The following is a 14224-nucleotide window of genomic DNA, read 5'->3' on the forward strand; positions in this document are numbered from 1 at the left end:
AAGATAAATCTGTGATTAAGGCTACAGGCTTAAAGGTTACAAAACATATTACATTACTGTTCTACTAGGGGGAGAACATGGATTCAGAGGTGACAAAGTAACGCCGAGCACAAAATTTCACATTCAGTTACACAAGTTTGTAAGGTGTTGTTGGTGAGGTATAGGTCTCCACAGGGAAGAGTCACACTGATATCATGTGGGGGTTCTAAGGGGAAATGTAAAATCAACACAATGAATTCTCCAGACGCCGCACATATTATGACTATATTGAGAGGACAAAGACAAATGAAATCCCAGTTATACTGATAGAAAAATAATAATGCAACAAACAAAAATGTACGATTTTAAGTGGGCAAGAGGTCAAGATTTCAGCCGTAACAGACTGAAAACAAAAAAATCAGCATTTTACGTTGTTATTAAAGCTCGATGTGACGAAACAAACATATTCTCCCTCACTCTTATACACACACATACTGGATGAGTGTTCATAAATGTAACTACTGATAAAGACAATGCTGAGTGACCTGACAGTGTTTTCCATTTAGAGCATGAAAAGCCCAACAGAGCATGAGCTTTCACAGACAAGACACACAGGTCTGTAAAGTAACATCTGCCAACCAGACAGAGTATTATATGTAGATCCTTTCCATTATACAGCACTTAGACAAAAAGGCAAACCAGTGAGCACTATTAAGCCTCAGGTTGGGCCAAACAAAAGCATAGGTGACATTTGATACTGTGGTATTGTTAAACTGAAAACATCAATAGGAAGTGTGTCATCAAAGTAGTCATACTGGTTTCCCATCTTGATTTACTAATGGGGGAAGAAACTGCCTGGTACCGGTGAGCACAACACAGAGGCACGTTACTGTGGACTCAAGCCATTTTGTCAGGCTGGAGAGGTTGATCCTGAGGCTACCAATGATTTCCTAAATGGCTCTGAGATCCATCCTGTGTACCCTCTGAGATGTGCATTTCAATTAATTACGCCCGACCAAGATATAATCTTACAATCATTACATATTATTATTTACATGATTTTCAAATTTCCTCTGTGTGTAAATGTAGTGATGGTGGTGTAAGCACACCTACAAAAATATAAGCCAAACAAACAAAACTTTACTCATCTGTTTAATGCCATGTTGAAACTGCTTAAAATTGGGTTTTATTCAACACCAAGATCGCGCACCTATTGTACAAACCAAGTCATATGAAAATAACCATACCAGACAATATTTAATCAAAATAGGTGCATTCTTAGGAAAGAAAAAAAAAAGGGTGCATTGTAAGGTAAGAGCTTGATGGCTGGCTAGTGTTGAAAGGGCACAGTGGCTCCTGTTGTGTCATCTCAATTCCTTTTACTGGTAGCATCACTAGCAATAACACTATAATGAGTTATGACAAATATACAGTCTGTGGTGTAAAATGAAAAAGTGGAAAGAATTACGCATCACTAAAATTCAAATACATGTTTTTCAGTCATATTTCCCACTTTTTCCAACATCAGTAATGTTGTAATGCAATCCCCTGTAACAAATCTTAATTCTGGTGCTGCATAAAGATATTGAATAAGGCAGGAAAGTTGATCTACACAAACACTGAAATACAGTGATAGTAGATGGGAAATGCACCTCTTTTCAACAAATTGTGACCTGATAATATTAGGTTTGGTCTGGTCTTCCGTTTTAAAGGCACCCCGTGGAGTTTTTAACCACTAATACTGCTATGAAGCAGGGTTTTTGTGAGCGAATCCCCTTTTTGTTTGGACTTTGTGCAAAAGCAAAAGGATGCATATGCATGGCATACACTCGCCGCCAATTTAATGCTAATCCGATTATCAACAGTCTGTATTCCACTACTGAAAAGACACTGGCAGTAATGCACCAACAAACAATGCACTGTGCACCTTTAGTCAAAAATGCGTTAAAGCAGTGTGTACGATCTCTGAACGCTACTACATACTTAAGTGGTGTCAATTTAAAAAAAAAAAAAAAAAAATCTTACTTATATTCTTAAAAATATGGTCACAAAAAATATACGCTCAACATCAGCACGGAACAGATCTGAACCTTCTAATTTCAATCTCATGAAATGTTAAACAGAAAATACTGCCAGACAACAGCGTCTGCTGCAGTCATTATAAGACACTTTTTGCTCACCAGTTTTGCTGGTGTTAGTAATAAATATTAAAAATTACTTCATATACCAGGGTGTCATGAAGGAAACCACATTCAGCATACAACCTAAAAAATATATGCAGATTTAATTGTTTTTACAGTAATACATGTATGACAGCTCAGTCTTGGCCTTTTGAGCTTAAGGTTCAGTCACAGTGGTCAATAAAGACCTGATTGCACAACTCTGAAACCATAAAAAATTCACCATAAAACACTTAAAATATCTTCCTACTAGATTCGATACAAATACATGTCACTTGTAACACTGCTTTTTGGCACTTGTGTGTGTCAGGAAAGTCAGAGGTCACATCAGTAAACAATTTTCCAGTGTGTGGGCTGTTCACATTCTTTCTCAGTGTCCCCACAGAAACGGTTATACGTAGTTTTGGGGTCAAAACCCAGGATCTCCCTCTCTTCATGGATCCGGAAAGAGAAGGTGGACACAGATGTTCCTATGAAGAATCTGAAAATAAACGAATAGGCATTGGAAAACAAAAAGATGTGCACCTTGGAAAGCTACATGAGTATGTGACATTGAGTGAGAGTAGATCGTGCAGCCACCCTGACTAGTTTTTCAAGGTGAAATACTTTCCATCGGCAGATAAAATAGCGACAGAGCTGCCAAAATATTTCAGTGATTCAGCACTGAAAATCTTTGTTTGCTACTTGGCCATGGGAGGAAATAAAATAAATTTAACAGTCCTCAGATGGATTTCAAGTGACAAATGTCTTTGCTTGCTGACAATGTTGCAAATGATCAATCTACATATTTTATATTATTATTCAGTGCCTTCAGAAAGAAACCCATTACTATTTCATATTGAGACGAATTTTTAATTAAAGTTTTTTTAAAAAAAATCAGTCTACACACAATACTCCAAAATGACAAAGCAACAAGAGTCTACAGCACAGCTGTAAACACACAGTTAAACATTTGTAATTAACAAATAAGTCATGAGCATATAAAGTATGTGCCATCTTGTTGTCTGATACCATTATGACTAATCATCGTCTACTGAATAAAAAAACTAATTTACCTCGCATGAGCACATATCCACTGGTCAATAATGGCCACCCCTCCATCTTTAAGGAGCTCCAGGTCCTCTGTTGATGGTTCAAACCGCACCATGTCTGGCAACAACTTTTTCAGCTCCTTCAATTCTACAAGATTGCATAACACAGGGTTTTTGAGCATTTATAGTGAGTATGAGTTTATGGCTATGCTACTACTACTCTGCTAATATTATTACTAATTCTAGGTCTTATTAACATTACTATTATTATTATCATTAATATGCACAGAATTCAATTCAATTCCATTTGAAATGGTTTTAGACCAGAATGTATTTTTTTCCAAAAAAACAAAAAAACAAAAAACTGATTTGTGCTAGTATGCCATTACCTTCCTCATCTGCATCTGTTGCAACAAACACTTTGTCAAGTTTGTGCTTTTTCATCAAGCTACGCATTTTTTTGACTGCCCCCTTTAGGCTGGGTACATCCTCTCTGTGACCCCAGATGAAGTCCTTCCTGCGCAGGTGGACCCCCAGATATGGACCACCTTTAGCTGAGCCCAGCTTGGCCTGAGGAAATAGAGAAATGGCGAGACACTGTTCAATTATTGCTTAAAACTTAAAACTTGAGACTCGATAATCAAAATGCTGAAATCAATAGTGGCTTTCAGAATTAAGTGCAAATGCAGTTAAAGCAAATAGCGCAGTGACTATATAGTAAACTGGAAATGGATCCCTTTTCCACAGCATCAGCACAACGACATAATCATGCCATAGTCAGACATACTGACTCACTTTCATGCGAGTCCAATCCTCACTGTAAACGGTGTGGTCTCTGTCATCCGTAGAGTTCAGGTACTTTGCTCTGAAGTCATCTCCTAGTAGTCGCAGGTGCTTAGCAAAAACCATGCTGCGGCGGGTCTAAGTTAAACACAGAAAATGGCAGAGATTCCTTCATCAATTTATAGAGAAGATGGTGTGCCTTAAATCCTTGGCTTAAAAGTGCAAAAATCCAAGTCCACATTGTATGATATTTTCTGTGAGAAAACAGCAATGCTACAGGCTAACACTCCATCAGGTGTGTCACCCAACACCTGACACCAACACAGGTATGATAATATCCAGTTACACGACTTACATCCCAGTAATCCTTCCCAGCGTAGTAATCATGAAGGAGCGTCTCAGCTCGGTCAAGCATTACCGATCTGCAAAATAGCAGCAGCACAAACAAAAGATCTGAGAGAGCAAACTAAGTGATACTACACTTAAATAAGATTGATATCAGATCATCTTTCAGCTTTTCGTAAATAGTAGGATCAAAGATTTAGCTGTTTTATAGAGGACTTTATGCTTAATCCTTAGGCTACTTTAACCAGAGACTGATTATTTTGGACACATGATCAATTTTGTGTCTAGATAGTTACTTCATGTCACTAACTTTCGTAACTTTACTACATTTACCTGTAGACACACATTAAAACGATTTTTTTTAGACCTCTTGCTTAATTTAGCCTCTCAGGGACACAGTTAAGGTGAATTTATTAAAACATACGCAATTTTCAAAAAGATATACAAACTAAGTATTCAGAGATTTGTTGGACAATCATGGTGCAACATAGTAGCAGGATATTTTATGATTACTATAAAATTATCCAGATTTGAATTTCTGTGTGAGTACATACATGTTGGGGTGTTAGTGTTTGCATATTCATAGTGTTGTTTTTTTTTAATTTTACATTTTAGGATCACCTGCAAAGTTTTTCTCAACCTCCCAAGAAATTTTTCAAATGCTGTACACTGTTTATTGAAATGTGCCAATCTAACCATTTTAAGTGCTATTTTATGTTTAGCATTGGGTACCATGTTAAATCAAACATTATTTGCAAATGGGATAAAGTCTGACAATAATCATCAAGCTCATCAGAACTCAATACAACCGCATAGTTAAAAAATAATAATACTGAATTATCTGTCAAAGACACATTTTACCAGCCACTTGTGTTTGTCAAGACACTGTGTATGTATGTGTACAGTCAATGCATTTTATATCAACACAAAGCTCTGTAGACTCACGTCACTGTGATGTTTTTCTGAAGAACTGGGGCCATGATGGAGGCATGGCCTTGGGCTGATATACATGTCACATTTCGAGCTCTCGTTTCCTCGTAGCCCCAAAACCAGCCCCTTGGAGACACGCAGAGACAAGATAAATGAGACAGCTGATGATAAATGGAGAGGAAAGAGATGTGTGAGCAGGAGGGCAGGGTCAGATATCATTAATACAGAATAACTGCGTACATGATCCATCACTGTCTGAAGATGGTCAATTGAGTTATTCTACTGTAATTACTATTCAATTTCTTTCCCACTAAAGTTTAATGAATATCTTTCATGTAAAAAACAATAAACTGTTTTTTTTGTGTGTGTATGTGCATTTCCAAAGGAAGCTATGACAGTACAGTATTATTTATAAAAAAACCCAACATTCCCCCGTGAGCAAGCACTTGGCGACAGCAGCAAGGAAAAACTCCCTTTGACAGGTAGAAAACCTTGAACAAAACCGGGCTCATGGCGGTGGCGGCCGTCTGTCTCGACCCATGAGGTTGAGAGAGAAAGATAGAGAGGGAGCGAGAGAACGAAAGAGAGCAGGAGGAAAGAACATAGCGCAATGCAGGTTCAACATAAAGATGTATAATAATACGAGTAATAATAATAATAATAATAATAATAATAATAATGATCAGACTAAATATGAGAATAATAATAATAATTGAACTAGTGCGTGTTGAGCAGGATCATGGGTCAGATCCAGACTCTGCAGCTCTAGAGGCAGAAACACCTGCAGCGACAGGAGGAGAGAGGAGAGAGACAAGAAAGCACAAAACTACGGGAGAGAGGTATGAGGGATATGAATGCATATGGATGAAGAGGGAGAGGAGCAGAGGGGAGCTTGGTGCATCATGGGAAGTCCCCCAGCAGTCTAGGCCTATAGCAGCATAACCAGGGGATGGTTCAAGACAAGCCTGAGCCAGCCCTAACTGTAAGCTTTATCAATTGGAAGGTTTTAAGCCAATCTCAAACGTAGAGAGGGTGTCTGCCTCCCCGACCCAAGATGGAAGATAATTCCACAGTAGAAAAGCCTGACAACTGAACGCTCTGCCTCCCATTCTACTTTTGGAGATCCTAGGAACCACAAGTAGGCCTGCGTTCTGGAAGTGCAGTATTCTAGTGGGGTAATAGGGTACTATGAGCTCTTTAAGATATGATGGTGTCTGACCATTGAAGGCTTTTTGGTGAGGAGGAGGATTTTAAATTATATTGTGGATTTTAGAGGGAGCCAATACTGAGAAGGTAAAAGAGGACAAATATTATCTCTTTTCCTATTTCCTGTCAGTACTTGCACTGCAGCAATTTGGTTCAGCTGGAAAGTATTTTAAAACTTGTTGGGGGAGCCATATATTAAGGAATTACAATAATCCAGCCTGGAAGTAACAAATGCATGGACTAATTTTTCTGCATCTTTTTGAGAAAAGCTGTGCCGGATTTTTGCAATGTTGCATAGATGAAAAAAGGCAGTCCTTGAAGTGTGTTTTATGTGGGAGTTAAATATCCTGATCAAAGAGAACTCCGAGATTCGTTACGGTGGAATTGGAGGCCAGGGCAATGCCATCTACAGTAACTATACCATTTGATAATGTGTTTCTGAGGTGTTTGGGGCCAAGTACAGTAACTTTAGTTTTGTCTGAATTTAACAGGAGAAAGTTGCTGTCATCCAGGTCTTTATGTCCTTAAGGGATGCTTGAAGTTTAGCTAACTAGTACAATTGGGAAGTACAACTGGGTATTATCTGCATAACACTTGGAAGATTATGGAGTGTTTCCTAATAATATTGCCTAAAGGAAGCATATATAAGGTGAATAGAACTGGTCCAAGCACAGAACCTTGTGGAACTCTGCGACTAACTTTTGAGAATATGGAGGATTTATCGTTAACATGTACAAACTGAAATCAATCTGATAAATAGGACTTAAACCGGCTTAGAGCGGTTCCTTTAATGCCAATTAAATGTTCCAGTCTCTGTAATAGGACGGTCAATAGTGTCAAATGCAGCACCAAGATCTTACAAGACAAAGACAGAGACAAGTCCTTTGTCTAATGCAATCAGAATATGATGTGTAACTTTCACCAGTGCTGTCTCTGTGCAATGATGCACTCTAAAAATATTCAAATAAAATATTTTTACGTTGAAAGTCACACAACTGATTGGCAACAGCTTTCTCAAGGACCTTAGAGAAGAAAGGGAAGGTCAGATATAAGTCTATAGTTGGCTAAAACATCCTGATCAAGGGTCGGCTTTTTAAAAAGAGGTTTAATTACAGCAAGGATTGTGGTACATACCCTGTTAATAGAGACAGATTGATTATATCTAGTAAAGAAGTACAAACTAAGGGCAACTAAGGGCCTTAGCAGCCTAGTTGGGATGGGGTCTAAGAGACGGGTTGATGGTTTGGATGAAGAAATCGTTGAAGTTAGTTGGCTGAAGGTCGGTGAGAGAAAAACAGTCTAAATATATATCAGGTTTTACAGCTGTTTCTAAGGTTCCTGTGTTTGAAGATAAGTCAGTGCCATTTGAGGGCATTGTCTCTAATAGTTTGAATTTTATCATTAAAGAAGCTCATGGAATCGTTAGTACTGAGACAAATAGGAATACAAAGATTAATATAGCTATGACTCTCTGTCAGCCTGGCGACAGTGCTGAAAATAAACCTAAGTATCAGCTTCATGAAAACTAAGGTGGAAGATTTTCAAAACAGACTACCAATATGAAACAGGCTGAAAACCCAGTCTATGGTTTCGGACTGAAACAATTTATACACACATCCACACCCTCGGTTTAACTTTTATACTTTGTATTTTAAAATAATGTTATCAGTTTTTTTGTATTGTATGGATTTACCTGTAGTAGCCCTGTTTGTCTTTGGAGTACATCAGCTTCTCAATGCACGGCCGCTCATCAACTTTTTCCTCCCATTTTCCATCAGTCCATCCCTCAGCATAGTTTTGCAGTACTAGAACCTGGTCTATGAATGGGCCTCCATTCTCTGGAGCGGAATATGGGGGAATAATAATGAGAGGAATACAACACACTGACTGAGTATTTGACTTTAACAAACCCAATAAACTTAGACTGTGAAGGAGCACTTTGTTTTAACAGCTGATTAAAATGTGGTGTCTGTGCATTGTGAAATGGAACCACTGGTATTTATTATTAAGGTTTTAAAAAGACCAAAATATGTTCAGCTTATTTAAAAATCATATACAGGTAATGATGTTTCAATAGGTTCACATGCCAGACGAATGAAAATCTTTCAGTAAATGTAACCCTAGCCTTGGTCACCAAAATAAAAAGCTCACCAGCAATGAATTCCTCATACTCAATGACAGGCACATTGGCCTGCAGGCTGGTGAGGCTGAAGAACTCTCCCCAGGGGATGCGGATCTGGTGGATGTTGGGGCTCTGCCAGTGGTAGAGGCGACCCCATGGAGGAAGCACCAATACCCAGTCATCCCCCTCCTTCCTCAAAGTCTTCACCAGGGATGCCATGCGGATATATACATCTCTCCGCAGGTTGAAACCCTCTGGGGGGTTCACGTCATACAACAAGTACCTGATATGCCAAGAGAGGACATTAGATCTTGGAGTTTGAAGAAGCTCTAGATGAAAAAAAGCAACAGCAGCAATACGTACAGTAATACTTATGACATAGGAGGGCAACAGGATGAGAAGAACAACTGTAGGCTGCTGGGTCAGTACAGCAAAAATCCCTTATGTCAACAAACCTCAAAGTCCTAAATAGTACTGAGATCACTATGCGACATATATACGAATCACATTCCCAAACTAACGGTGAATTCTTTCATAATTTTATACAGGCATTAAGGTCAAACATGATTTTCCGATTAAGCAACAACGTTACTGTCCTGACAAAATCAGCACGATTCTGAGTTTGTTGCAGTTAGCAAGAATGTGAAGGCTACATCTGCACATATGGAGGGGGCATTAAAAAATAAGAGACTGTATTTTCATAAAGTGCTGCTTAATGAACTATCTATACGCCGAACTTCACTACAACACAATACTGTTTTGCAAATCCTGTTTGGGTATAGGTCTACAAAGAATGACTGGCCCGTAATCGCAGGAATTCATTAAATCACCAACTTTTAGAATGGAGTCAGGTACACCTTTTGGTATCATCAAGACTGCAGGGCTTAATACGAGCGGCTAAATTTGGCAAAGGGGATAGAAATGCAGCCTTAAAAGGACAAGAGTGTAAGTGTAAGCTGTAGTTACTGCAAAAATAATCATACCGTCACAGCTGAAAAAAAATATCAGTAACTTTTACTAATTTTACGTTAGCATGATTAGCTAACAGTAACGTGTAAGTGTGTAAACTCACCGTAGATCCCTAGCGGCAGCGACGGGTACAGTAGCCGTGTGGCTTGCACTGAACACATTGTCAGTTTTTACGGTTTCAAATGCTGCAAAAGCTACGAAAATAGACAAACAAAAGGCGGTGAAAGAATAGGTTGTAACAATGAATATCACTGGCATATGCACTGCTCTGTGCGCCATATTTCCTCAGAGCCACGCACTTCCGGAAGGGCAAAAAGCGTCTTTGCTGTTGCCGAGCAACCAATAGTATAAACCTTGAAAAAAAAAAAAAGACTAGAACGATTTCTTCAGTATAGTCTACTTATGTTAATGTCAGTTTTGTTTTTTTGTTTTTTGAAAGTATAGATACAGGTGGTACATGGTGGTACAGGGTGTCACTATATGGGAATTGTAACTAATGTCCTTGGAGTGTGTAGGAAAACATTTCACAGACAAGGCACAGTGAGGATCGGGACCAAGTATAACTTTCATTGTCTGGACACAGGTGAAGCAAATAATATTGGTGATGGCTTATTTCCATTGAAGTGTCCCGTCCTGTGAGATGTAATAATACTAATATGAAACAGGATGTAAACCCATCGGCCCCTGAACTGGCACACTTTATGATTGTTATTTGTTTTACTGGTAACTAATAAACTCCCTTCTCCTCTCACTGATCTTCAGTCTTTCAGTGTATTCCATAAGATATTAGTCATCAGTCTATTTTTGCAGCCGTTTTTCTCCCTTGCCCACTTCTACCTCTGTTAGTACTTTCCTACATTCACCAGGTTGCTGTTTCGACAACCACCATGGACCAAATAGTGTTCCTTACGGGTTGTCAGTGCAGACATCTACATCTTTTTATGGTGACTGTTGAACATTCAAAGAGTCTCTAGAAGGAAGCTTGTTCTGGATTCTGAAGGACTGACAACCGAACCTGACTTTGCCAACTGATGTTCAGTTAGTTCATTTTATGGATGTGCTTTGTTTGCTAGATTCAAAATTTATTTGTAAATTTTATTTGCAAAGTATAAAGACAAGACAATGCCATGGATCATGCTGACTATGAGTCTTTAAAGACAAACTTGAGCTGAATATCAATAATCTGTCAAAACGTTGTACTTTCCAAAGTTTTACGCTTGATTTGGCTTGGGCTTAGATTGGGGAAATAGGAAAACAACAATATAACATCTCCTGTCCACACAAAGAATAAATTGAATAGTTATTTTTTCGTAGTCTTATCAATGTGTCTCATAGGCCTCAGGAAAATTTTCAAGGCAGGCAAAAGCACAGAAAACATAAGGAGAGATGTGCCTCACATAAGTTAGCTATTCTTCACATAAAGAAGCATTTCGTCTTGATTTTAGGATTCAGTTATCACCACAAACAGGAAGGTTTCAGGGAGTAAAATGGAGGTAGATTTGCTGTTCTTTCAGTGCTGATCTCTGTGGAGTCTGACTGCACTGAGATGTGTGGACGAGGGGAGGGAGGATTTTTTTTCCAGAACTTCAGAAACCAGTCTTGCTTTTAAAGGTCTGCTCAGATGTGGAGCGTGTTTGGCTTCACGAGACAAGCACAGCAGCTACGAAATAAAAGCAATCCCTCGGTGGGGGTTGTTTAAGCAGCAAAACGCTCACGGAGCGGTGAATGTGGGAGAGCAGACGACAAAGCCCACACACGACACCACCTACCTGCAAGAACAGCGCCATCTTGTGGCCTCTTTGTGTTACTACAGCTCCGACCAGCGACCCAGGTGACACACGCTAGTGTTGAGCCTTTTTCCCACTGAAGGAACAAGACAGGCTTGGTTTGAGGACTAGAGCAGAGTGTGATTAGTAGAGCAGAGTAACCACCGTGTTCATTACGATGCTGTTGTTAAAGCCAATGAATCCAGCTGGGCCTTCGTATCTGGTGTCGTCTCTGTTGGAGGACACCATGAGAAGGCCCACATCGTCCAGTTCATCCGTGAACACTCCATAAGGACTAGTTGAGTGTCCACACGGTGACACATATGAGCAAAGTTTATAACATAGTGCACAGGTAGGGTCATGTGCTGGGGGAGCACTGAACCCACACTCAAAATGACACTCCTTAACTACCAATCAGGGAATTTTTCTATCAAATAAATTCTATATATTGTATAGGAACTGTTTTAATATAGTGAAGTGTGAAATGTTAAAGAATGCAGCTGTGACATCCCAATGTTTAAAAAAAAACGTTTTTTTGGTTAGAAATACAATATATTTTATTTTACTAATAAATCATGTGATGATCTAACTCTTTGCATTTTGATTTACCTTGTATCTCTCCTTGTTACTATGAAAATTTAAATTTATGTAGAGAACTTTCCCTCTGACTCTCTGTCAAATGCAGTGTTGCTTTATTGGCATAAAAATAAACCGGATTTCATACAATTCTACGTCAGAAGGAAATACACAGTATTGATCTTCATTTGTAGACTGACTGTGTTCTTAGTTTGACTTTGAATAAATGTATTACGTCTTATGTCAACAGGCTGGTTAAATTACTCGTGTGATTTATTGTATGAAACATCTCACTTCTGCGGTGAGACGTGACTGTGGGAGCAGCGACATGATGAGAAGGTTCGGTCATGATCCTCATTCGAACAGAAACGAACCCAGAGTCGGCCAAGAAAACAGGAAGTGAGGTTTCAACTCGACTCGATTTCTTGGATAAGACGATCTCCGTCGACGACTCTTTTCATCCTGACATCGACTGACGAACTGCCAACAAGGACAGAAGATGATCCAGCGAGGAAGATGCGAACTTCATTGTTTTAAAATCCATGTTGAATTTCAATGGATTTTACTGTCGAGATGCGCAGAACCCCCAGCTGACATCATGTAATGAAAGGAGTCCGGTTAAATGAAAATCAGGGTCAGGGTTCATCAACTTTAGCAGACATTTGACCAAAATGTACTGTATAAAGTCCTCAAAATGACTATGCACGCTTTACACCAGGCTTGAAGGAGAATCATTTAATTATTGAACAAGAATAAATAAACTGTTACAAAAAAAAAAACCTGTTAGGCCCTCTTTTTTGAGACCATGGTTCACTTCCTCTCAAAACTGAAATAAAACCTTTACTGTTTAGGGTATGTAAGGATATTTATGTATTGTTTTCCCCTTTTTTTAGTCTGTTCAGACTGACTAACCCTTTAATAAACCTCATACGATTTGCCAGTTCAAACATCGTTTTCTTCAATAGCATATACACGCACACCATGCCTATAATATTAAAATACATGTTGCAAATTGAAGTCAAATAGAGTCGATTTTCCACTAAGGTAACTTTTAGAGACTAACAGAGATGTGTACCGCAGCATACTGCAAATACTGTTACAAATGACCAACACTGAATTAATCAAAGCAGGTTGTTATCAGGCCATCCGGCAGATTACTTGATGTTATTTTCTTGCTTCCTCTTAAACGTTTTAAAATAGTTGAAATAAATATAAACAATTATAGATAAATCAATTGCTCTTCTCTTATTCACAAAACACATCAACAACATACTGATGTTAATGGGAATGATCTTTACTAATATGTAATATTGCTGTAAACTTGTTACTATTATACAGTATATATACAATACATATACAGTATATTCCATTGATTAGAGATAAAAATCGTTGTTCATAGGATTTGACACTTGATGTTACAGATGATGGCATTTGCTTCTAACCCCTCATCTTTTCATTTATTAGGCCTGTTACTGTACTAAGAGATAATATAGATTAGGACTTAGTTAAAGCAGGTTATACAAGGTTGAAAGTACATTTGCTAAAGGCATGCTCATTTTCACCAAATACTTTCTGACTTACAGCAGTATGATTGTAATATGCAGTCTGTAAATCCAATCTGCATTCTCTATATTCACTCTATAAAAGAAAAAAGGAAAGCACGGTGTCAGTTTCCATTCATTACACCAGCAACATACTGATATTTATCCAGCTGTCTTCACCATAAAACCTGCTCCAACAACATTGACTTGTACTGTAACACTTCATGTTTTACTGCAAATACTTCTAGACTTGTTTGTGTATGATCTCATTTGTGGCTTTTACTTTTGATGGAGTATTATTGGATTGCGGTGATGGCAATTTCAATTTAAAGATATGAGGATGTTTTTCCAGAAAGTTATTATTGTAAAACAGTCGACGGTCACGTGACCTGCAGCAGAAGTTTAAAGGTTGAGTTTGTTTGTGCCTTTCAGTTTCACAGTTGGAGTGCTGTCCCCTCACCAAATGCCAGCCATCCCGCGTGCCAAGGCTGATACTTTGAAAGGTAAAAGTAGCGACCTCTCCAGCAGCTCCTCCCCAGGCTTCACACCATCTGGCCCCCCCTCAAGCTCCCTGCCAAGCTCTCCCTTCAGCGCCTCCTATAATTTTCAGTCAAGCTCCCCTCCAGCTCTCTCCCTAGCTGCACCCCAGCTGTCCTCCAAGCACCCCCCAAAGCTCTCTCCTCTAACTCTTCCTCCCCCTCTAGTTTTTCCATTGATTTTCCTTCAGCTCCTCCTCTACCTCTTCCTCTGGTTCTTCCTCCAGCTCATCCTGTTGCCCTCCTAGCATCACCCCTAG

General features: G+C 38.9%; 1 protein-coding gene across 1 annotated transcript; it reads right to left on the reverse strand.

The window, feature by feature from the left end:
* Positions 1–1135: 1135 nt before the first annotated feature.
* pofut2 (protein O-fucosyltransferase 2) lies at positions 1136–9844 on the reverse strand. Its single transcript, XM_040147825.1, has 9 exons — positions 9649–9844; positions 8606–8859; positions 8148–8292; positions 5264–5374; positions 4329–4395; positions 3986–4111; positions 3580–3760; positions 3215–3338; positions 1136–2640 (listed from the first exon to the last, which is right to left on the reverse strand). The coding sequence occupies exons 1-9, from the start codon at positions 9822–9824 to the stop codon at positions 2487–2489; spliced, it is 1338 nt and encodes a 445-aa protein (XP_040003759.1). The 5' UTR covers positions 9825–9844; the 3' UTR covers positions 1136–2486.
* Positions 9845–14224: the final 4380 nt, after the last annotated feature.

Source organism: Xiphias gladius, chromosome 16 (genome assembly GCF_016859285.1).
Source record: "Xiphias gladius isolate SHS-SW01 ecotype Sanya breed wild chromosome 16, ASM1685928v1, whole genome shotgun sequence".
Lineage (NCBI taxonomy): Eukaryota > Metazoa > Chordata > Actinopteri > Istiophoriformes > Xiphiidae > Xiphias > Xiphias gladius.